The sequence below is a fragment of the Anabrus simplex genome, chromosome 2, assembly GCF_040414725.1.
Source record: "Anabrus simplex isolate iqAnaSimp1 chromosome 2, ASM4041472v1, whole genome shotgun sequence".
Lineage (NCBI taxonomy): Eukaryota > Metazoa > Arthropoda > Insecta > Orthoptera > Tettigoniidae > Anabrus > Anabrus simplex.
In genome coordinates, this window is record NC_090266.1 from 209,073,974 (window position 1) to 209,098,495 (window position 24,522).

General features: G+C 45.1%; 1 protein-coding gene across 1 annotated transcript; it reads right to left on the bottom strand.

Moving 5' to 3' along the window:
* Nucleotides 1–18,621: 18,621 nt before the first annotated feature.
* LOC136862749 (lipid storage droplets surface-binding protein 2-like) lies at nt 18,622–21,596 on the bottom strand. Its single transcript, XM_067138978.2, has 4 exons — nt 21,541–21,596; nt 21,169–21,453; nt 19,783–19,990; nt 18,622–18,926 (listed from the first exon to the last, which is right to left on the bottom strand). The coding sequence occupies exons 2-4, from the start codon at nt 21,448–21,450 to the stop codon at nt 18,745–18,747; spliced, it is 672 nt and encodes a 223-aa protein (XP_066995079.2). The 5' UTR covers nt 21,451–21,453; nt 21,541–21,596; the 3' UTR covers nt 18,622–18,744.
* Nucleotides 21,597–24,522: the final 2,926 nt, after the last annotated feature.

The window sequence follows — 24,522 nt, forward strand, 5'->3', positions numbered from 1 at the left end:
TGGGTCTGCGTTGCCTGTGATTAGTACTCACTATGTGAGGAACACCACGGGGCCCTTGGGACCGGCACCCGTGACTAGTACACCTAGGTGAGGAAACTCATCGGTTTGCGTGGGCTGTAAGTGGCGCCATTGTGTGCGAAACACCATAGGTCTGCGTTACCTGTACAAAGTACAATACTTGTGAGTAGTACCATCTTTTGTGGAACACCGTGAGTCTTCGCTTCTTCTGAATAATACCCCAACATGACACCTACCATGGTTCTATTTTACTCGCGACATGTACCATTCTGCGGGGCCTTAGACATGGATTTTGCACCCTCTTTAGACACCAAGCATCATTGTGCTTTATAAGTGGTTCCTTGGTCGATAATAATGTTATTTTCGATCTCTATTGAGTCCGATCCACTGGTTTTTGTTTGTTTGTTTTGTGTTTTGTTGGGTCCTGTCCATCCATTCATTCTTCATGACATATTTTATTTTTATTTTGGTCAGTGGATGCCTTTGAAATTTTTGTTCTTTCATTTCGTACCATTAGGGGCTGATGACCTTCGATGTTAGGCCCCTTAAAACAACAAGCATCATCATCATCATCAGCAAAACTCTGAGACTTGCTGATATTGTTACTTTATCTGAGACTACAGAAGATCTGGAGAAATTACTGAATGATACGGACAGAGTCTTGGGTAAGAGGTACATGATGAAAATATATAACTCCAAAACAAAAGAAATATAAGTAATGAAGGCATAAGTTAGGAGGACATAAACTGCAGACTAGCACAAGCAAAGAAAGCCTTTCTTATGAAAAGAAATGTACTTACCTCAAACATTGATATAGGAATTAGAAAGATGTTTTTGAAGACTTTCGTATGGAGCGTGGCGTTGTAAGGGAGTGAGACGTGGACGATAACTAGCTCAGAAAGAAGGAGAATAGAAGCTTTTGAAATGTGGTGTTACTGAAAAATGCTAAAGGTGAGATCGATAGATCGAATCACGAATAAAGAGATATTGAATCAAAGTTGTGAGTGGAGAAGATCATTTTGGTTAAATTTGACGAGAAGAAGAGATGGAATGATAGGACACATCTTAAGAAACACAGGACTTGTGCAGTTGGTTTTTGAGGGAATTGTAGGGGGTAAGAACGGTAGGGGTAGACCAAGGTATGAATATGACAAGCAGATTAGAGCAGATGTAGGTTGCAGCAGTTACGTAGAAATTAAAAAGTTTTTTTTTTTTGCTATTTGCTTTACGTCGCACTGACACAGATATATCTTATGGCGACGATATGATAGGAAAGGCCTGGGAATTGGAAGGAAGTGGTCGTGGCCTTAATTAAGGTACAGCCCCGGCATTTGCCTGGTGTGAAAATAGGAAACAATGGAAAAACATCTTCAGGGCTGCCGACAGTGGGGCTCGAACCCACTATCTCCCGATTACTGGACGCTGGCCCCACTTAAGCGACTGCAGCTATCGAGCTATCGAGGGTAGGGTAGTATAGAGTACAGTAGTATAGTAGTATAGAGAGCTGCATCAAACCTGTCTGTGGACTGATGACTCAGACAACAAACAAAATATAGCCTGTATACCAATTTTCACATGTATAACGTCTTCAGTTTTAGAGATACAAGTATCCTCATATAAAGAATCCAACTCCTCTTTTACTTCTTTTGATCCCCCCCCCCCCGCTAAAGTGAATTCTCATAGAACAGAAAAATACGCGTTTATTTTTATAGGAGATTATAAATACCAATTTTCACGCCTGTAATGTCTCAAGATTTTGAGATATAAGTATCCTCATAAAAATGATTCAATCTATTTCACATCTCCCCCCCCCCTTAAGTCTCTTAAGTAGATTTCCCGAAAACAAACAAAAACATGTTCCTTTATTTTTAAAGGAGATTCCAGATACCAATTTGCATGCCTGTAACATCTTCGGTTTTTTGAGATGTAATGTATATTGCACATTTTTAAAATTCTCCCCATTTTTCACTTCTTTTCACCTCCCCCCCCCCCAAGTGCATTTTCCGAAAACAAAAAAATACGTGTTTCTTTATTTTTAAAGGAGATTCCAAATACCAATTTCCATGTCTGTAATATCTTCAGTTTTTAATATATAAGTATCCTCATAAAAATAATTGAACCCATTTTTCACCTCATTGCTCACCGCCCCCCCCCCCGCCCAGAAAACGAAAAAATACGTGTTTCTTTATTTTGAAAGGAGATTCTAAACTCCGAATTTTTAATTTTCTAAACTGTCAAGTTTTTTAGATATACTCATTTAAACTATTTGCACCTCCCCCTCCCCCTAATGATGGAATATCCAAAAGTCCTCTTTTAGTGAGAACCTATCAATAAATAAAAACACGTTGTCTCTAACGTAATTTATTTAGCCAAATTTTGATATATTTATCCGTTTCAGGTCAATTCAAGATCATGTCAGTAGCTTTCAGCTTTCGTGTCTGTTTGTTTTTTCCACAGTCACGGGTAACAGTAACCTTACTGTACCGTACTGCAGGAATGTATGTTCGCATGACATATTTACCCGCTCCTAGAGGATGATTTCATTCTTTCTGTTTATATTAGACATGTTTCTGAAATTAATAACTGGTTCGATAGAAGGCAATTCGGTTTTAGGAAAGGTTATTCCACTGAAGCTCAACTTGTAGGATTCCAGCAAGATATAGCAGATATCTTGGATTCTGGAGGTCAAATGGACTGTATCGCGATTGACCTGTCTAAAGCATTTGATAGGGTGGATCATAGGAGACTACTGGCAAAAATGAGTGCAATTGGACTAGACAAAAGAGTGACTGAATGGGTTGCTATATTTCTAGAAAATAGATCTCAGAGAATTAGAGTAGGTGAAGCTTTATCTGATACTGTAATAATTAAGAGGGGAATTCCTCAAGGCAGTATTATCGGACCTTTATGTTTTCTCATATATATAAATGATATGAGTAAAGGAGTGGAATCGGAGGTAAGGCTTTTTGCGGATGATGTTATTCTCTATAGAGTGATAAATAAGTTACAAGATTGTGAGCAACTGCAACGTGACCTCGAAAATGTTGTGAGATGGACAGCAGGCAATGGTATGTTGATAAACGGGGTTAAAAGTCAGGTTGTGAGTTTCACAAATAGGAAAAGTCCTCTCAGTTTTAATTACTGTGTTGATGGGGTGAAAGTTCCTTTTGGGGATCATTGTAAGTATCTAGGTGTTAATATAAGGAAGGATCTTCAGTGGGGTAATCACATAAATGGAATTGTAAATAAAGGGTACAGATCTCTGCACATGGTTATGAGGGTGTTTAGGGGTTGTAGTAAGGATGTAAAGGAGAGTGCATATAAGTGTCTGGTAAGACCCCAACTAGAGTATGGTTCCAGTGTATGGGACCCTCACCAGGATTACCTGATTCAAGAACTGGAAAAAATCCAAAGAAAAGCAGCTCGATTTGTGTTGAACGCCATGTGGTTTTTTTTCGTCAGAGGTCAGCACAATCAGACTGCTACAGCCCCAGTGGAAGGGGGACAGAGCCACGCGCCTCACCGGCGTCAGTGAGTTCCGAGACTTGGATGAGCGTGGGTAACAGTATTGTGTTTGTGCGCTACAACATGGACCACGGCGTCCTAATGTATATTTTGTACAGTGTAAATAGTTTTGTGAATAAATGAAGTATGTAATGTACATTATGTTGGCCTTCCCTTTGCACTTAATGAAGTACATTTCGTGGACTGTGGGAAGAGCTAGGCCTCGTTCAACACGAGTAAGCAACTCTAAAACGGGACCGAACAATTTGTTCTGGGTGATCTCCGACAAAAGAGTAGCGTTACAAAAATGTTGCAATATTTGGGTTGGGAAGAATTGAGAGAAAGAAGAAGAGCTGCTCGACTAAGTGGTATGTTCCGAGCTGTCAGCGGAGAGATGGCGTGGAATGACATTAGTAGACGAATAAGTTTGAATGGCGTTTATAAAAGTAGGAAAGATCACAATATGAAGATAAAGTTGGAATTCAAGATTTTTTTTTCGGGGGGGCCCCCGAAGCCCGCTCCCCCCGCGTAACCAACGACTCAATCTACATGGCCTCCGATATGCTATTGTTTCTAAGAAGAAGAAAGAGATAGCAGGGAAGAGTGGGAAGTGATACAAGGAGTGTCTGCCTGTTTCCATGTCAGACACGCTACCAGGCGAGATTGTGTTAGGAATATGGTGTTGAAGTATGGTATTGAAGGGTCAGGGAAAAACCACATAGGCAGAAAGAAGAAAGAGCCTACATGTAAAACCTGACATCTTGTGATAGCACATGCAAGGATGCGGGCTGGAGAAAGACCAGAGGTTGTGTTAGTTAGGAACAGGTAACATGCACAAAACATAAACCAATTCCTTGCCATTCCATCGTCTGGGGATCAGTCCGTCTGGGCACTGCTGTGACTAGCACGGTCCTTGCCGGCTGCGGAGCCATGCGTCGAGTACCACTAGGGCCTGTCGCACGGCTCCACCTCCTTGGGGTACCTCGTACCCAGTCTCCGATCCCGGAGAATGAGGCCAAGCACGCCGAGGCGGGGGCCTCCTGGAAGGGGTGGGTCATGACGTCGGTCCTCCTTCCTCTCTGCCCGCGCCATGGCCCGGTAGACCGAGCAACTGCGATGGGAGGCCGGGTGGCCCCCCGAGCAGTTGGCGCACACCGGCGCCTCCCTAAGTGCTGCGCAGGCCGTGTAGTGGTGATCACCACCACAGCGGCTTCAGCACGCCAAGGGGCGTCCTTGTCCACTGCCGTGCTGCCATCCACCATCACGGGCGCTTTCCTCTTTTGGCCCGGGTTACAGGCCCCTCCTGGTAGGCCTGCGTCTGCGACCACTTCGCCTTGGTATGTGGTCGACGGTCCTGGTTGGCGGCCTTGTTGGTCTGCGTGTACTTCGAAAAGAACAGCTTTCCAACTGGGGTCGCGCCGTCGCGGCGCTCGGGAGCGCCGCCGTCGTCCTCGGCCCATGGCTCCGTCTGCGCGGCTGCCTCCTTGTAGCCCGAGACGTCCAGGTGCTCCCTGAGACCTGGTAGCCGGGCAACCTGTAACTGCTGGGACGCGCGCTCCTCGTAGACCCTGAAGCTGGCTGCGTCGGTAGGGCGTATGATGATCGCCCAGGTAGCAACCATAATGCCGATGATCGGCAGGAGTGGCTCTCCGATGTACTCCGCAGTCGCATTCAGGTTGTCAAATACGTGGAGCGTCCCCTGGTGGTCGTCTTCCCCCCAGCCGGTTGAACACCACCAGTCCCGGGCGTTCATAGCTGGGGGTATCCGTCGTGTAAAGCGCGTCTTGTAGCTTCTCGACGGCTCCCTGGTAGTCGTAGTCGACCAGTCTCACTGGTAGGGTCGGCTTCTCCATCCTGGTCCTCCTGTAAGATATCCTGAAACAGAAGAAAGAGCGAGCACTGAAAAGTGCTACAGCTCAGACAATGCTCCTTCGAAAATGTACTAACAAGTACAAGTGCCTGGCTGATACTTGAAAAGTACAGAGCGCCTGGCAAGGAGAGAGAGCGCGCAGCGAGAGGCACGTATGTCCTTTCACTACGGCAGTCAGCTCGTCCTTTGGAATTCAAGAGGACAAACTGGGGCAAATATTCATTTATAGGAAGGGGAGTTAGGGATTGGAATAACTTACCAAGGGAGATGTTCAATAAATTTCCAATTTCTTTGAAATCATTTAGGAAAAGGCTAGGAAAGCAACAGATAGGGAATCTGCCACCTGGGCGACTGCCCTAAATGCAGATCAGTATTGATTGATTGATTGACTGATTCCTTTGCACACGAGCATAGGAAAATGAACTCAGTGAAAATTGTTCTGATGGACTGTATATGAATATGTGGCTGGGAGGCGTGACCAGTCTTAAGGGAAATAATGGATAGAAAGGACGTTGTCACATTCGCGGTTTTGGCACAAGAGTTTTTTTGTTATTTTGCTTTACGTCACACCGACACAGATAGGTCTTATGGCGACGATGAGGCAGGAAGGGGCTAGGAGTGTGAAGGAAGCGGCCGTGGCCTTAATTAAGGTACAGCCCCAGCATTTGCCTGGTGTGAAAATGGGAAACCACGGAAAACCATCTTCAGGGCTGCCGACAGTGGGGTTCGAACCCACGATATCCCGAATACTGGATACTGGCCGCACTTGAGCGACTGCAGCTATCGAGCTCGGTGGCACAAGAGTGGCGATATGTGGATCGCCCCGTCATTTTATATAATTGTTGCACATAATTTCGCTTACTCTTCAAATGACGGAGGGCTCCATGCTCTGAAGCCAATGACGGACACCATAGGAGAGGTACGGTAATTTGAAGGATCCATAACAGGAGAAAATAAGAGGATGCGTCATATTTCTCTCAGATAACATATACCTAACGTATCTGAACACCAAGGTAACATGAGATAGAACTTTTCCCTTTGGTGTCTGTCTGTCTTGTTATCTATCTGTTTGTATATTCCTAAAAGTGGAAAAATGATGGGCTGATTGCAACCAAACGACGTACTCGGATTCTACTCACTCAGGATTGTGTTATCAGGTGCATATGGCATGGTAATCATATGGAGTTGGTATTTATAGGAATATTATTCTCAAATATCTTCATAAACATTAAGGCTATCAAAAGACTGTATACAACAAACGTTTAAGAATAAGTTATTTCCGTTCCTTTATGCCATGTACGTATTTATCGTACGACGGATAATAACGCAGAAATATTGAATTTTTAGTCCAAGTCCCGTGGGACATGGCGTGCATGTCACTTCAAGGTGGGCAACGGGAAAAACTAAAGAGCCATTGTACTCTTTTTGATAGGATAGATATTGAGGAAGGTATCATCAGTGTCAGAGTTCCACGACAGTGGTCAGAGGTATAACATGCAATCTGAGAATCATGGAGAATTCGGGACAACTTTGGACCAGGAACTGTGCCGTACAATATATTCGGAAATCGTCACCATTCTCTCTCGACTTTGTTCAGCTTCATCATATTTCACGTTACTGTCACGCGCGTTCGTACGAAAATATCATTTTAACATGCGCATTAAACGTGTGAATAGAGCCATGTTACTTCGCATACAGTTCTGAAGGTACGAAACACGTAATCCACTGCAAATTCCCGTAATATAAAAGTATCCCCCAAATTTCATTTCTTTGTGTCCAGTAGTTTTGGCTCGGCGATGAATCAGTCAGCCAGGACATGTTTTTTATACGTCTAGAACAGAACTCCTGCGAATTCGTTTAGTAGCGGATGCTTTTCATTCCATATTATTCGCACGCTTTCTGCATTACATGAGCACTGAACGTTCGATGCTCTTTACTGTTTGTTGGAACTATATTTTTGTCAGCTGTTGCAGTATTTTATTCCATGAGCGGTGTGTGCGTTTCTGCACCAGAGGTACGTTAAACCGATATTGAAATACGGTTCCATCACTGTCCCTTAGCTAGCCGCAGCGAAGCGATTCGAGAACTTACTCTGCTAGAAGACGGACGTGTGGTACTTTTGTTCTGTGCCCGGACTGTGTTTGAGTGAGTGCGCGCGAGTGTTTGACGGGAGTATTGTGCTGGAGATTGCCGACCTACGCCTGTACCTGGACATGATTGGGTGATGATATCTGAGCCCCCACATGGTGGTGGGGTCCCGACCAACCAGTCAGCCAACCAGGTGACGATCCCTGCAACGACAACGGACTACAACTGGGTAAAGTTGGGGGAAGCTGTTAGGTCTCAGCCCAGTACCTCCATGATTCACTTATTAACGGGCGCCAAAACAGTTGAAGAACAGGCTAAAATGTTAGCCAGCTTTAAAAAATCTGACGACTCCAAGTTCAATGCTCAGTCTTTTGTAAAGTTAATGTTAATCGCGTCATCGGCATGCTCTGAAGAAAGCCTCGGCTATTTCAGCTGTTAAAGTATATACACTGACTGACAGTGACAATGCAACACCAAGGAGAAGTGGTTCGAAAGGGATGAAATTTGGGGAAAAAACAGACACGGCACGGATGAATAATTGATGTTTATTTCAAACCGATATGCAGGTTACACAATGCGCACGGCATCGACTCAGTAGGATGTAGGACCACCGCGAGCGGCGATGCACGCAGAAACACGTCGAGGTACAGAGTCAATAAGAGTGCGGATGGTGTCCTGAGGGATGGTTCTCCATTCTTTGTCAACCATTTGCCACAGTTGGTCGTCCGTACGAGGCTGGGGCAGAGTTTGCAAACGGCGTCCAATGAGATCCAACACGTGTTCGATTGGTGAGAGATCCGTAGAGTACGCTGGCCACGGAAGCATCTGTACACCTCGTAGAGCCTGTTGGGAGATGCGAACAGTGTGTGGGCGGGCATTATCCTGCTGAAACAGAGCATTGGGCAGCCCCTGAAGGTACGGGAGTGCCACCGGCCGCAGCACATGCTGCACGTAGCGGTGGGCATTTAACGTGCCTTGAATACGCACTAGAGGTGACGTGGAATCATACGCAATAGCGCCCCAAACCATTATGCCGCGTTGTCTAGCGGTAGGGCGCTCCACAGATACTGCCGGATTTGACCTTTCTCCACGCCGACGCCACACTCGTCTGCGGTGATTATCACTGACAGAACAGAAGCGTGACTCATCGGAGAACACGACGTTCCGCCATTCCCTCATCCAAGTCGCTCTAGCCCGGCATCATGCCAGGCGTGCACGTCTATGCTGTGGAGTCAATGGTAGTCTTCTGAGCGGACGCCGGGAGTGCAGGCCTCCTTCAACCAATCGACGGGAAATTGTTCTGGTCGATATTGGAACAGCCAGGGTGTCGTGCACATGCTGAAGAATGGCGGTTGACGTGGCGTGCGGGGCTGCCACCGCTTGGCGGCGGATGCACCGATCCTCGCGTGCTGACGTCACTCGGGCTGCGCCTGGACCCCTCGCACGTGCCACATGTCCCTGCGCCAACCATCTTCGCCACAGGCGCTGCACCGTGGACACATCCCTATGGGTATCGGCTGCGATTTGACGAAGCGACCAACCTGCCCTTCTCAGCCCGATCACCATACCCCTCGTAAAGTCGTCTGTCTGCTGGAAATGCCTCCGTTGACGGCGGCCTGGCATTCTTAGCTATACACGTGTCCTGTGGTACACGACAACACGTTCTACAATGACTGTCGGCTGAGAAATCACGGTACGAAGTGGGCCACTCGCCAACGCCGTGTCCCATTTATCGTTCGCTACGTGCGCAGCACAGCGGCGCATTTCACATCATGAGCATACCTCAGTGACGTCAGTCTACCCTGCAATTGGCATAAAGTTCTGACCACTCCTTCTTGGTGTTGCATTTGCTCTGTCAGTCAGTGTAATAAGCTCAAAATTCCATTTGAACCCCTTTCGGCATTGCCCACCAGTTGCAGCACTGGGCCAGAGGCACTAGTGCCCGCACAGTCTGCGACACCACGGACAGAGACTGCTGCCGCCCCCTCTACGAGTACCTCCCGTTCGGCGCCAACACCGCCTGTGAGTGACGGGAATGGGACCGCCAAAGCCACAGCTCCTGGTTGGGGGAGGGGTCGAGCCCATGGAAGTGCAACTGCAACAAACCCCAAGAAAAAGTATCTGCCGCCGGTAGTGGTTCATGATAAAAACAAATTACTAGCAGCACTATCGGTACTGAAAACAGCGATGCACTGGTTATCTTCGGGTCATCAACACTAGGGATGCCCTTAAGTATCATGCCGATTGCGAGGAAGACCACCGGCTGTTGATTCAATATTTTGACACTGCAAACGCGAACTTTTATACCTATCAGCTGCGTAGCCAGCGGTTTTCAAAGGTAATTATACGAAATATCGTCTCAACAGTCGATGTTTATTGGGTCAAGAAAGAGCTGACCGCACGGGGGTATGAACACAAGCATACCTACCAATACACGAAAAGGGATGCTACCACTAAAAAGGTTATCCCTATGAGTGTGATCAGCGTCACTCTTCCGAATGAGGAATTTAGCAAGACAATTTATTCGTTTCGCTACCTTTGTGGTTCTCGAGTGACAATTGAGGCATACTGGGGTCGCCAGGGGCCTTTCCACTGTTTTCGATGCCAGCGGTTGGGCCACACCGCTAATTACTGCAAGATGACCCTTAGGTGCGTCAAGTGTGGAGAAAAACACTTGGCTGCTGCCTGCCCGCTTACCCCGGGGGCACCCGCGAAGTGCGTTGACTGTCAAGGGGAACACCCAGCTTCGTGGGTAGGATGTCAACTGTTCCGAGATGCCATTGCTAAGAAGCAAACAACGGAGCGACTCAAAGCTCAGAAAAAGAGTGCTCTACCACCCTCTCGACCTGTCGCCGAGGGGATCTCGTTCGCGAGCCTCTTTGGTGGCGCTGCTATTCCTACGACATCTCCCGCTGCCACCTCTTCTACTAGCATTTGGAACTCCCTTCCCTACCTGTCCGGTCTAGGTGACATCATTGGTCTGCTGCGGCAGATCAATTTTTCAAGACTCATCCCTATACTTAAGGATACATTGTCAAAATTGAGCTCGTGCACTAGCACTTTTGACAAGATCCTGGTGCTGTTTGATGTCGCTATGCGGTATTTCTCAGCCCCTTAGATGACGCGACAGACGCTACGGACTATGGACTTAAAGGTTGGTGCTTGGAATTGTCGAAGTGTTATCGGTGAGAGTTATGAGCTTGAGGCTTTTATCTCTGACCGTAACGTAGACATCATACTATTGGGTGAGACGTGTTTGAAGGAGCATATGCGTTTTAGAATCAAAAACATGGTAGCCTACCGGAAAGACAGGGCCGGGATGAAGGGTGGGGGCGTGGCCGTGCTAGTTAAGTCTACTCTTACTCATCACGTGCTCGACCCCCTCCCTACTCCATGCTGGAATCCCTCGGTATAGAAATCTAACATCGGGACTATCATTACAGAATATTTTCGGCCTATTTACCACCTCCGTCACCTTTAAATCTCGTCGAGCTAAATGCTCTTTTGAAAAACCCTGGCCACGTACCCACCATAGAAGCTGGTGACCTCAATTGCAAGCATCAAGACAGGAACTCCCACGGAGCCCACAATATGCCCGGATAATGGGTTGCCTGACGTCATCGATGTGACAGTATCAAAGTATTATAACAGGACCATTGCTTTTGTTGTCCCCAGCGAACTAAATTCTGACCACAATCCCATTGTCTGCAATCTTATCTGGGAGTGTCTAGAGGGGCCCACTCGTTCGATCCATCCTGCCAACTTGGACTACCACAAGTTTACCAAACATGTGGATCGAAATTTAAAAACTATCGACATTCGCACCCGGGATGATGTTGACAGGGCAGTTGAGCACATTAAACGTAAGATGCTCAACGCTAGGAAACGCATCCAGGAAGTTGCTCAAAATTCCCATTCGGCCCGCAGTCCACACGTTGAAGAGGGTCTTCCAGATCTCCTCAAGGACTTGATCAAGATAAAAAAAAGTCGCTATCGGAAGAGGTGGCAACTCTTTCGCGATCCACCCGACCGGGCAGAATACAAGGAACTTGCCAAGATCGTCCGCCAACGACTGCTGGAACATAATATTGAAAAATGGGAGGAACTCTGTCGCACTCTCACTGAAAATTACTCAGACCGCGTATTTTGGAGGGTTACTCGCGGTCTGAATCGAACCCAGGAACCTCGTCGTGCCCTTCATGGCCGACAGGGACTCGTATTCTCCTCTTCGGAGAAAGCTGAAGCTTTCGCTGACTCAATTGAGAGCCATTGTATAGTACATTATACCCGCCACGATGACGACCGTACCGACCGACAGATTGAACGAAAAGCTACAGCTTGCAGGCAAAGTAGGACGCCACGTAACACTGTGACTGACATCACACTTGCGGACGTCCGCAAGTGTATTGAAGGACTTAGTGAGAATAAGTCTCCCGGGACTGATAGGGTCACTGCTAGGGAGATCACGTCCCTCCCCTACAGGCCGGTGGTATTCCTTGCCACCATTTTCACGGCCTGCCTTTCCATGTGCTATTACCCACCGGTCTGGAAGACGGTAAAGGTTTGCCTTATCCCAAAGCCGGGAACAGACAGGCTTTTTCCTCAAAATTACAGACCTATCAGCCTTTTATCTCACCTCTCCAAGATTTTCGAGAGACTTATTTTCAAACGCCTCAATTCTTACCTTGGGTCCAATAGGATATTGAGACCGGAGTAGTTTGGTTTCCGGTCCAAAAGATCAGCTCCATTGGCGGTATTGCGCCTGGTCCAATATGCTACGAGATCGTTCACACTACGCCGCAGCGTGCCAGCGGTCTTTTTCGACGTAGATAAAGCCTTTGACACTGTCTGGCACGACAACCTCATTGTGAAACTGGAGGAACTGTACAAAGTCCCCCTCTATTATGTCAAAATTATTGCTTCCTATCTGTGTCATCGCCAATTTTTTGTCACCTGCGATGGTGAAAACACCTCCCTTCGTCCTTTACTTGCAGGAGTGCCCCAGGGAGGACACTGTTGCCAACCTTGCATGCCCTATATGTGAACGATCTCCCTAGTGTGGGAGGGGTAGAGATTCAACAGTTCGCTGATGACATTGCAGTTTATACCGCTCAGCGACGACATTGCGGTGCCATCACGAAAATGGAAGCCTGGATTAACCACTTTTTATACTGGTGTACCAAGAACAAGGTCAAAATTAATCAGGACAAAACCCAGGCGATCCTCTTTTCGAGGAGGAAACCGATGTTTCGTCATCTTAGCATTCGGAGGACCGAGTTACCACGGCTGACCAAGGTCAAGTACCTTGGTTTGATTCTGGACATGGAATTAAGTTGGAGATGAGATATAGACCAGGCATTACAGTTTGCCAGCGCCCGAAGAGTAGCAATGCGCCCTCTGCTACCGAATCGGCATCTAAGCGACTACATCAAGAGGTTATTATACTTCGCGTTCATAAGCCCGATCGTCCTCTACGGCTGTGAGGCCTGGTGCTATATTTCCAAGACGCATATTCGGAGACTCCAAGTGTTCCAGAACAAGGTACTGTGGCGCATGACCCGTTCGCCATGGTATGTTTCCAGCATTAAGATTCGTCAGAAACTCCCCATGCCAACAGTTAACCAGCAGATTCGGCAGATTGTTGGGATGACGAGGTCTCCGATAACCTTGACTCAATCAAGTGATGCGGGCATCGTCCTGCTTAAAGGGGTCATCAGGACCAAGAAGCCTAATACACGTCACTGCATTCGCGGCCCTTGACTCCTGTATTCCAAATTGTAAGTTTCGGCCTTTTCCAAATTTGAAAACAATTTCAGGTATTCACTAAAAGGTACAAAATTCCTTTTCTACAAGACTGACCCACTTACTGGTTGAATAACATTCAGCCTAGCGATGATGGGGTGAGTGAAATTTCCCCCGCCAGTGTAGGTAACTCGCGACTTTTTCTGGCTCATCAGGTAACTACGGAAACAGATAAGTAAGAGGGCATAATTTTTCGCCCTGCGGCTTCCATGTACTTGACCTCTTTGAAAAAATGTCCCTTAGCTATTCTGAAAGGCTGTATTTTCGAAGAATACATTTCTCAATTGTCCGATAGGCTACTCTTGTCATGAACCATAAGAATTAATGTAAGCAACTCTACACGTCCTTCAATATATACAAGACCATTAAGATTTAGAAATGAAGCTCGCACATCCTTCGTCGACTGCAGTGACAGTTTGTAGCACTGTTTAAGTCTTCACGTCCGTCGACATCCGCACACCAAACTCTAACACGGCGATTTATAGTCGCTTATAAAGTGTATAGACAGGTGGACCGAGTGGTGCTCGAATTGAGGTTTCACCTCAGGACTGGTATTCTTCCTTCAGGGAGACTTATTTCCTGCTCCCCACTCACCAAGAGGACAGTCTACGTTTCTGCCTTCTCCACCGAATATTGCAGAGCAGCGAACTGGATCGTCATGTATCGTTACATCGTTACCACCACCAGCGAGACCTGTGCCACCACTACATCGACGACTTCTGTTGCGTCAGTCGCCCTCGACTCCGCCACCGTAGCCTACCATGCTGCCATCATGTCCTTCGCTGATCCCAACTACCAGGCGAGACTTCTACCACAATTTCCATCTCCAACGTGGGACACCAACAGCCCTCTAGAAGATGCACAACCAACCCGACGCTTGGCGGTCAACATGCCAGATACTCGTCAGGACAATCTAGATCAATCTCCAAGTATTCCTACGGAAACTGCATCTAAACCTCCTCTTCTTCCCACCAACGACTCCTTTCCAGTCTCAGGAGCTCGCCGTCCTCTCAACAATTCACGCTCTCTTCAGACCACACCTACTGGTATCCACGTCTATCTCCTTGAAAATCCAACTCAGCACTTCCGATCCCCACGCAACATCCTTTTTACCCTCCTTAAGTTTAATATGCGCCGTGAAGAGACTGCAGACATACGATCAACCACCAATGGCATTATCATCAAATTGAATGGAGACCTCACCGCCCAAAAACACACTCTGTCCATTGGAGCAGGTCAACTTGGTTCCGCCGCTCCCTTCAAGCTTCTGTCACAACCAGCGCTCAAGTCACCACCTCCGCCTCCCAGACATAGCCTCTTCAGCTGTATGGTTCGTGGTATAGATCCAACTATCACCGAGGAGGAAATCGTCACCGAATTGAACTTCGAAGGTATTCCAGCCTGTAAAGCCTACCAAATCCGGAATGCAACAGGCCCAACGTACATGGTGAGAATTCTACTGCCTACCACCGCAGATTTCGACAGGATGCTGGCTTCGGGCGTGTCCATCTACCGACGCGACTACCAAGTTGAATCTTCACGTGCACCCCCACCGCAATCTACTCACACACGACCAACAAGTGTCGAGCTCCGAACCCTAAGTGCGGGCATTGTTCACAAGCACATCCAACGTACAAGTGTCCTAACACTGCGCAACCTCCTGTCTGCAATTCCTGTGGAGAAGCACATCCGACCTACGCCCACAGATGTAACGACCGTCCCGCCCCTCCTCCTGATAACCCCGAACTCGTCGCACTTATCCGCACAGTCGATCCACCTACCAGTCCCAGACGCACTATTTTCCCATCCCCTACCGTCGAGGATTTGATTCGATTCGTCACCATAGCCCTTTACAATATTCATCCGTACCACCGTCTTCTCGTCCTGACACACCTACAAGCTGCCGCAAACCAAACCGTCAATGTCCACTTTCAAACTTCATATTCCGGCCTAAATACTCACTTCCATTTCACCCCATTGGAAACACTTGTCTGAACCCTGTCCCTCATTCAGCCCCCACCTCTAACTCTTCCCTTCTGTGCACACTGCAGCTTCCAGTCAGCAAATAGAACAATGATAGGGGAAGAAAGCTCCAGCACCACATCAGCGACAAACTCCCATCGCTCTTCCAGTTCCAGAAGGATCATCGGTCGATTTTTCCTACTTTGTATTATTTAATTATTTTATCCAGTCATGTAATTCTATATTTTTACTTTTTTCCCCGAAAAGAATTTAAATGTCTTTCTGTAACAACGCTCATTCTCCAGAGCAAAAAAAAGCAAGCAACAAAAAATTCCTGTAAATGATAACGAAATAAAGTTAGTCGTTAGCGAAGAGACCAAACCCCCTCCTATCTCCTTCTTCACATCCTTTACCCACGTCCTTCCTCCATCACACCTCCCCAACCCGCCCGCATCTCTTGGCCAGAGAGAGGGCATTGCCATCTAGGTGGCCCGCCCCACCCCTTCAGGGTGGGGAATGAAAGCATTTGATGATGATGATGATGATGATGATGATGATGCTCGCACGGTATGTAGAGTTATTTAGTTTCTTTCCCAGAGGTAATCAGTCTCCCAGGCAGCAATCAAACAGCCTGATTACCTCGGATCGAGTAGGGGTATTTCAGTCGCCTTGACAAAGAGTACTGCAATATATTCGGAACATCGGCAAACTTTACAGAAAACAAGAACACGGTTCAACCCGGAAGAGGAACTATATAACAATAAAGACTTGTGACGGAAGTCTCATTTTCCATAAAATGAGACTAGTATAGGACTATCCACCTCTAAGTTTCAGGGGGTCGGGACAACTCATTTAGACAGCCTACAGTCGAGTACATAGTTCTTCTGTAATTAGCGATGTGCTTGAGCCCGGCTCGAGCTGCTCGAACAGATAACGTCGAAGTTCGAACAAGTTCGAGCTTTGCTCGAGCTTTTGGGCGCGCGGCGACCTAGCGGCGTGCTTGTTATCAGCCAGAAACCTCAAGAAGGCTGTGTTAGATTACTGAGCTAGGCGATACCGCCTCGTCCTGTGTTTGTTGTGCACTTCTGTATATTTTGAGCGTATAATCCCTTCAAACTGTATCTTCAGTTTAGACACAGCCAAAATCTGTGAATGTGCGACGATTCGTTGCAAATGCCTCCCCAGAATATACCGACTGCCTCCAAAACGTCATTTGAATGTACAGTACAAAGACGACGCGTCACAAGTTCTTCGTATAATGTGGCGGCAACGTTATTTGCATATATGCGAGTAATTCGTACCATTGCAGGAACATACGTTTGTTACTATCCTCGACACTATTACATATTGGCCATAAGTCAGAGGCGCATCAGGGATGGTGGGCGGGGGGGGGGAATAATCTATATTATTATTATTGTGTACTTTTATTGGTAACTAATAGACAATTATTTACAATTTGTTTTTATCTCGCTACGACACAGATAGGTCTTATAGCGATATTGGGATAGGAGAGGGCTAGACGCGGGAAGGAAAGGGCCGTCGCTTCAATGAAGGTACAGTCCCAGCATTTGCCTGGTGTGAAGATGGGAAACTACGGAAAACCATCTTCAGTGCTGCCCGCAGTGGGGTTAGAACCTACTATCTCCCGAATACTGGATACTGGCCGCACTGAAGTGACTGGAGCTACGGAGCTCGGTATTATTTCTTTTCGTTCTTAGTTCGTTTACCCTCCAGGGTTGTCTTTTCCCCTAGGACTCAGCGAGGGATCCCACCTCTACCACCCTATGGGCAGTGTCCTGGATCTTGAGATTTTAGGTCGGGTGATACAACTGGGAATGATGACCAGTACCTTGCCCAGGAGGCCTCACGTGCTATACTGAACAGGGGCCTTGATGGGGGATGGAAATATTGGAAGGGATTGACAAGGAAGGGGGAAGGAAGCGGCCGTGGCCTTAAGTTAGGTACCATCCCGGCAATAGCTTGGAGGAGAAGCAGGAAACCACGGAAAACCACTTCGAGGATGGCTGATGTGGGAATCGAACCCACCTCTACTCAGTTGAACTCCAGTGGCTGAGTGGACCCCGTTCCAGCCCTCGTACCACTTTTCAAATTTCGTGGCAGAGCCGGGAATCGAACCCGGGCCTCCGGGGGTGGCAGCTAATCACGCTAACCACTACACCACAGAGGCGGACTAATTGCCAATCAATGAGTAAATTTATGGTTTCATAACGTAATGCTTACGCACGTAAAATCTGTATACCTCAACAGTAGAGTAAATTCGTGGACCCTGTCCAGGCGGACATTCTGAGCCCTTCACCAATCTAATGCGAGCGGCTGTCCACTGTACTATTCATGAAAAAAAAAAGGAGCCTTTTAAGGGTATTTTACCTGCATATGTCGACGTCGTTTTAGTTGGAGGTGTGTCCCCCTCATTTGGAACGGTGTCATTCGACGAAGGACGAACATTATGAATTTTTAAGTGTCTTATCATAGATGTATTTTCACTATCTTGTTAATATTTTATCACATCGTGTGCATTTTACTCGTTTGTCTGGAAGCTCTTCAAAGTAGTCCCAAGTCCATGACCTTTTTCTACCGGCCATTTTCTGCGCTGTCTGAAGTAATAACAAGTTCGTCTATCCTAATGTATTAATAGTTGAGAAAATAACTTAGCATACGAAAAACATATTAACCATCGGTGCTTAAAGTAATGATTAACAACATTAAGCCTGCAAAGCACGACAAAGTTATACAGAAATGCATTTCTGAAGAGCGGACAAAGTGTAAAAATGCATAGTTAAATGTTAACGAAAGAAATAGCTTACCATAAAATTTGTTGTTCGTACTACCAGTCGGACTATTAAACAAATGCTCTTTCCGTTCACAGAGAACGTTGTGCTCGCCACCCCACACAAATGTACCGAGTGTACCTAGTGGTAGTGTAATACGACGACTGGTCCGTCCACGCTCCGCATAGTCTATGTGTGGGGTAGCCTGACAATTCGAACAGGTTCGATACTGTATTGAACCTACGTAGCGTATCGGGCCGGCTCGAACTTTCGTATCATTCGCCTATCACTACCTGTAATGTATTTGTAAGTTGTTCATTGCAGGCCTTAGTGTTATAAAGTTGAAAAAAAATTAATCGTGGCAGAAATTTGAATTTTTTAAGTTTCGTTTGTCTTAGTTTTTCCATGCCTGTTGATTAGTAAGGTGATACGAGGATATAAATATTCGGTAGCCCTGAGTATGAACACTTTTAGCTGTTGACTACACCGCTTTATGCCTATAAAAGCAACACGCAGACTTAACGTTCAGGTGCCTTAAACGGAACTTTAGTATGGGTAGAGTTGAAGAAATGCAAACAAAATAATTAATTCTCATTTAAATGTTTAATTGAAATATATGCCGATCCAGCAGCAGTAAGAATTGAATTACATATTAAATACAAAAGACAATTAAAGTTAAATACATGTATAATGTGAAACGTGAGGAAATGGCTAAGTTGCTTTGCCTGCTGCAGAGATTTGAGTTCCAGAAGTGGAGGAAGGTACAGTCACTGCGGGTACAGTAGATGCCGCAGCCGTTTGCTTCTGGCAAGTACTGCAAGTTATGTCTCCAGTAAGCTTCGCCACAGCTCCCAGCACTTGTTCAGGAACAGTCGCAACAGTAGTGGCAAGTGCTGAAAAGATAGAAGTTCGTTTACTTTAAGACATAACGGAATATGAAAATACAGGACACTTATTCAAACTGGAGTACTCTAGTATGGAAGAACACTAGAACCATTAATGGGTCAAACGTGCACAATATAGGAGTGTTATTCAGGGAGGAATTGGCCGAAATAAAATTACGTTTATTACATTGTAGTGACAGAAGCGTAACAGGTGATCTTGTTCTAATGGAAGTTTTATTTCGCGATCATGAAAAAACCATGCCGGATCTTTGCCGGTAACAAACAGGAGCACATTCTCATTCGTTCAAAACAAATGAAAAAAAAAAAAAGGTTAAAGAGAGACATCGATAATAGAACCTAAGGAGTTTCAAAACATCTAGAACGTCGCATTGAGAACACTCCACGATTTAAAAGTAGATTGCTAGAACAGAGAGAAGTATCAGTATTAGCAAAGAAGTTCGGTGGGGCAAGGAGAGGAAGCATGCGAATGATACTTTTAAAGCGAGGAAAAACTAAAAAGAGCGAAGCCACGAGAAGGTACGTTGCCCTACGAATAAGGATTCGATAGGGAGGAACCGATGAGTATTAGAAAGTTTACCGAAATATTCAGGTAATGAAAGTGAAGAAAATATCAGGAAGTCTTTGAACGTTGGAATAAATTACAATGTCACTTAGAGACTATGCAAGAAGCATTAATGGCTAAATTTTGGGGGAGACTGAGGGCAGGGGTGTTTAACGAGAAAGAAGTTACAAAATAAGGCGATACGAAGAGACAGGTTAGCAGAGAAGCAAACCTAACAGGAGGTCAATATGAAATGATCCGAAAAGAGATCAAGAAGCAGAGCTGTAATTATAACTTAATTACCTGTAGCTTCTGGTTTGAGTTTTTCATCAACGAATTTTTCGGAGGCCTTGACAGCGTCTCGTAACGGCTGGGTTGCGGTGTCTCCGAAGGAGGTAATCCTTTCTTTCGTTTGATCGACGGAGTTCTTCGCCAATGAGAAAAATTTTTCTTTGTAATTGTCTAGCTTTTGACACCCTGAGGATACGTAGTCCTTAGCCTCTTGATAGATCTGCAAAGAAAGTAGGGAAGTTAAGAATGTTTAAGAGTGAAGAAAAAGCACATAGAATGTTGATTGAAGAATGACAGGACAAGCTCGATGTCGAACTTTATCCGAGTGGGGGGCGGGGGAAAGAGAAGACTTGCTAAAACAAAATGTACATTTTAGGGGGAGTAGAACTATCGAGAGTATTGTCATTAGAATTCTGAGAAAGAAGTTTTAACCGAAAAAAAAAAAAAAAAAAGAGAAAAAACAGTAAGAGTTTGAACTTCAGAGAAGTGGAAGTGAGAGTGAGCGAGTGTCTCCACTAACGTAAGTAACAAATTTAAAAGAAATCCAATTGAAAATTAAAGTATATTTAAAAGAAAAGAGCAAGGATCGAAATGACCAAGTTTATGTTGAAAGTGAGCAGCTTTAAGATATGACTTTTAAAAGTGGATATGGGAGAAGAAAAGCGAAGCGTGTTCTAAGTAGGGCACGGAACTGAATTAGCGTTCGAAATAGCGCTTCTTTAGAAACAAGTTGTGACAGATGACAAATTTAAAGAAAGGTCGAAAGAAAAAAAAAAAAAGTCCAAATTCGTACATATTGAATAATGGGAGAAAATCTTACGGTAAGATGTTATGCGAACCAGCTAGTAATTCGAGAGAAAACTGCAGTGAAACAGTGTTCGGTATTAGGTTTAGGGAAGAATTTTCCACTCAACCAAAATTAATCAATACATTTAACAGGTCGAAGGTGTAGCAAGCACTTCAGGAAATCTTAAGATAAAAAAAGAACTTATTACACTAAGCTGGCAGAAATAACAAAAGAAGTTTTGTTGCTGAACGGCAAAGACGCATTACGAACAGAAATTTTAAAAGGTTTGCTTATTCGCAAAGTTTTAAAAGCGCACTAGCATTTTGCTCTCTACAGCTGTACGAAGTACAGACAGAAGTTACTTCAGGGACAAGGCAACCACTAATCTCAAGTCTGCCTCATTAACCTTAATGAAAGAATTTGCATTACGTCGCACAAACAGAGATTGGTCTTACGGCAACGATGGGATAGAAAAGGGCTCGGGAGTAGCCTTAAGGTACAGACTCAGCATTTGCGTGGTGTGAAAAATGGAAAACCCAGAGTTGCCGACAGTGCGGTTCCAACACTATCTCCCGAATACAAACTGATAAAGAGCATTGAAGACGACTCACCTGCTGCGGAGTCTTCTTCACAATCGGCATTTTTTCTTCCAAAAATGCTATTCCATCGATTAACACCTGGTCTAGTTTCTTAGCAACAGAACCCGGGATGGGAGCAGAAACCCCTACCATCTCTAGAGCCTTCTGCACAGTGGACTCCGTCACGGACAGCGTCCAGTTGACGACTCCATTCGAATTTTTAATTCTCTCGTAAACTGCAGAAGAGCTTTTCAACATAGCTTCCACAAGAGGCAGCTGAATGACCTTCTTCAGAGACTCGAAATTACCAGCCATTTCCTTTAAAAAGATATCGAACACACATTATAAAGGTACATAAAGAAAATTGTTTATCAGCTCAAGAAACTCGATAGTAAAAACACATACCAATATCACTCAGCTTATTAAGTTATGCGACGATATTCCACCACTTCTGATGGCAAATCTGGAGTTTACACACATTTTATAGGCATGTCCTCAGGTAAGGCTCTCTGACTGTACATCACGTGGCGTGTTAAACTCTCCTCGAAGTCTCAGCCAATCAAAGAGCTATGCGTCATACTCCAGTACCTTCTCCTGGGTTCTGGCCTTGACGTTGGCGATATGTTACACTAGTGTTGAATATGGCACTGTACAGTACTGATATGCTGACATTTTCGCAAGTTTTCACTCTTAGATCAATTACGGGTTGTCTTATAACGATGCTCTGCTAGGAACGTACGTTAGTTTTATATTTATTATGTAGGCCTACTTCGATATCTCAATGAACACCACAATTGTATATCTATATTATTTTGAAGATATCTGCATATGTTTGGCTTCTCTAGCGAGTTAAGTTTGAGTTCGAGGAAGTGGCGGTAATTGAAAATTAAGGCGTAGTCCGTACGACCGATGTAAACTAAAATTTAAGCAGTCTTTCGTATTTTAACACTGAGGAAAGTAATTGCACAATTCATACGGAGTCTCAGAAGTCTTGTTTGCAAACTCGACGTTCACATTTTATGCCTTTCTTGAACTTTGAAGCTGCATGAATTTTTGCAGCAACTGTCTCATGCTAGTTTTTTAGCCTGCCTTGGTTGTGAAGTTTTCACCTAGCTTTGTAATTATTTTCATGAACTAGGGCACTACGACATTACGATGATTTGTACAGTAGCTGGCAAATTTCCAAACGAGTTCGTGAATTTTTGTAGCCTTGTTAAAGTGTCAAATTCTGACCTAAGTTTCGACTATCAATATGCTTTTAATCATAGATCTAAAGATCGCAAGCTAATACCAAATATCGTACTGCGGGTAAATAACTTATACTAAATCAGAAACTGAGTCTGATTAGGTCGTATTTAAGCTTCAAATACAATTCAAAGAGCAGAATTGTAAAATTACTTCTCACATAATTTTTGACCGTGTCCTGATATACAGGCAGAGCAAATCGAAAGAAGGAACTCTTATCAACATGTAGCGCGGATCGAACACGACAGTTCCGGCTGGTAAATGAAGCACATTTCAATACATTCCTTTTTCTCGAGAAGTAGTTCTGATATTAAAAAATAATCGTAACTCTGAATTTATGTTTTGCAGTTTTACTTGTTTCAAAGCACAGTTCTCAGCAGATATTGTCACCCTGATTAAGTTCCTTGGATTTATTGCTGAAAGTAACATTTTTGATACGTTTCAAGAGTTGAGGTGGACATCTTAGCTGAATAACGCTGTATATCACGTCGTAATAACCTAAATAGTAGTCATATTCTGAAACTTGCATGATGACTGGTGTACTGTATATGTGGAAAGCAGCTGCGACTGATGAGCTCCCTAGGTCAATGGTTTAGTAAAGAGCATGTTCAAACCCAACGACCAGTTTTGAATAAATATACTGTATACTTCAAAACTGTACTCAAAGAATTTTTATACTTCAACGTTAGATAAGGGATGAATGCGTAAAAAATGTTAAGGAAGGCTTAATTTATTTTAACACCCTGTGGGTGGGGGGACGGTATCCCCTGCCTGTTGTAAAAGGCGATTAAAAGGGGCGACTAAGGGATGACTACACTAGAACCATGAGACTAGTTGTGATTACGTACGGAACATCATGAGTTGACGTTACTTGCGACTAGTACCTCCTTGCGAAGGAAACTATGGGTCTACGTTACCTAAGAGCAGTACCATTATGCGAGGAACATTATGGATCTGGGCGTTGCTTGTGAGAAGTGTGATCGTGTGTATTCCACCGAGGTGAGCGCTCGGTTGCATAGACAAGTATCTAGCAAGAGTAAGTGCCGAGGTCTGCACTCGAATGTGTTGGTTCCGTTGTGTTCAGAATGGGTCTGCGTTACCTAGGAGTAGTACCAATATGAGGAACACCATGGGTCTACGTTGCATGTGATTAGTACTCCTGTGTGAGAAACACCACGGGTTTGGCTGGCTCCCGTGATTAGTACCACTATGTGAGGAAAACCACTGGTCTGCGTTGCCCGAGAGTAGTACAATTATAAGGGGAACACCATGAGTTTGTGGTGCCTGTAGGCGTTACCATAATGTGTCGTACACCGTGGGTCTACACTATGATTTGTACCACTATGTGAGCGACACCGTGAGTATTCGAACACCACGGGAATGCCGGCGCCCGTGATTAGTCCCACTATGTGAGGAACCCCATGGGTCTGCGTTGCTTGTGAGTGGTGCCCTAATCTGCGAAACACCATGGGTCTACATTATCTGTGATTAGTACCACCATGCGATAAACACCACGAGTCTGTTACCCATGTTTAGTACCACTATAGGAGGAATACCATGGTTCTGCTTTACCAATGATTAGTACCGTCATAAGGGGCCGGTGACCTGGTTTTTGGACCCCTTTAGATAATACGCATCATCCCAGTAATTAAGACATTGTGAATTGGATCCACTGATTTTTTTTCATCACCATTCATTTTAAGTTCTTGTCAGTCGATACATTTCGAAGCTTTAATTTTCATTTTGTTGCACCTCGTATCATTAGGGACCGATGACCTAACTGTTGCGGCCTTTTAAAAATGGCAATTGAATTTATTTTAAGTATAAACTCTGCACAGTGGCTTTTGTAATGTCTTGCATAGCCCTGAATAAGTACGGGCTAATGCTCGCAGCGCAGCAACTGTAACCAAACCGAACGTTCATTACTCGTTACACTCGTATCAATAGCGATTTGTTTGTCTTTAACTTACAGGCAATGTATACCGAAGATAAGAATTCTTACAGGTTACTTACAGAACACATACTCGGGTACTTTCTTCTGCAACGTCCTTCCAAACAGTTCTTTGCTTTGCCTTGTGTTGTCAACGTGTTAGTTGTACAAAAAAATGCTGTGGTTAATACTTCATTTACAATCCTTGGCAG

Coding starts and splice junctions, on each gene's coding strand:
- LOC136862749 (XM_067138978.2), bottom strand. CDS start 21,450: ATGGCTGGTAATTTCGAGTCTCTGAAGAAGGTCATTCAGCTGCCTCTT. Junction 19,991..21,168: donor TGAAGAAGACTCCGCAGCAG/GTGAGTCGTCTT, acceptor CTTTCTTTGCAG/ATCTATCAAGAGGCTAAGGA. Junction 18,927..19,782: donor ACTCAAACCAGAAGCTACAG/GTAATTAAGTTA, acceptor CTATCTTTTCAG/CACTTGCCACTACTGTTGCG.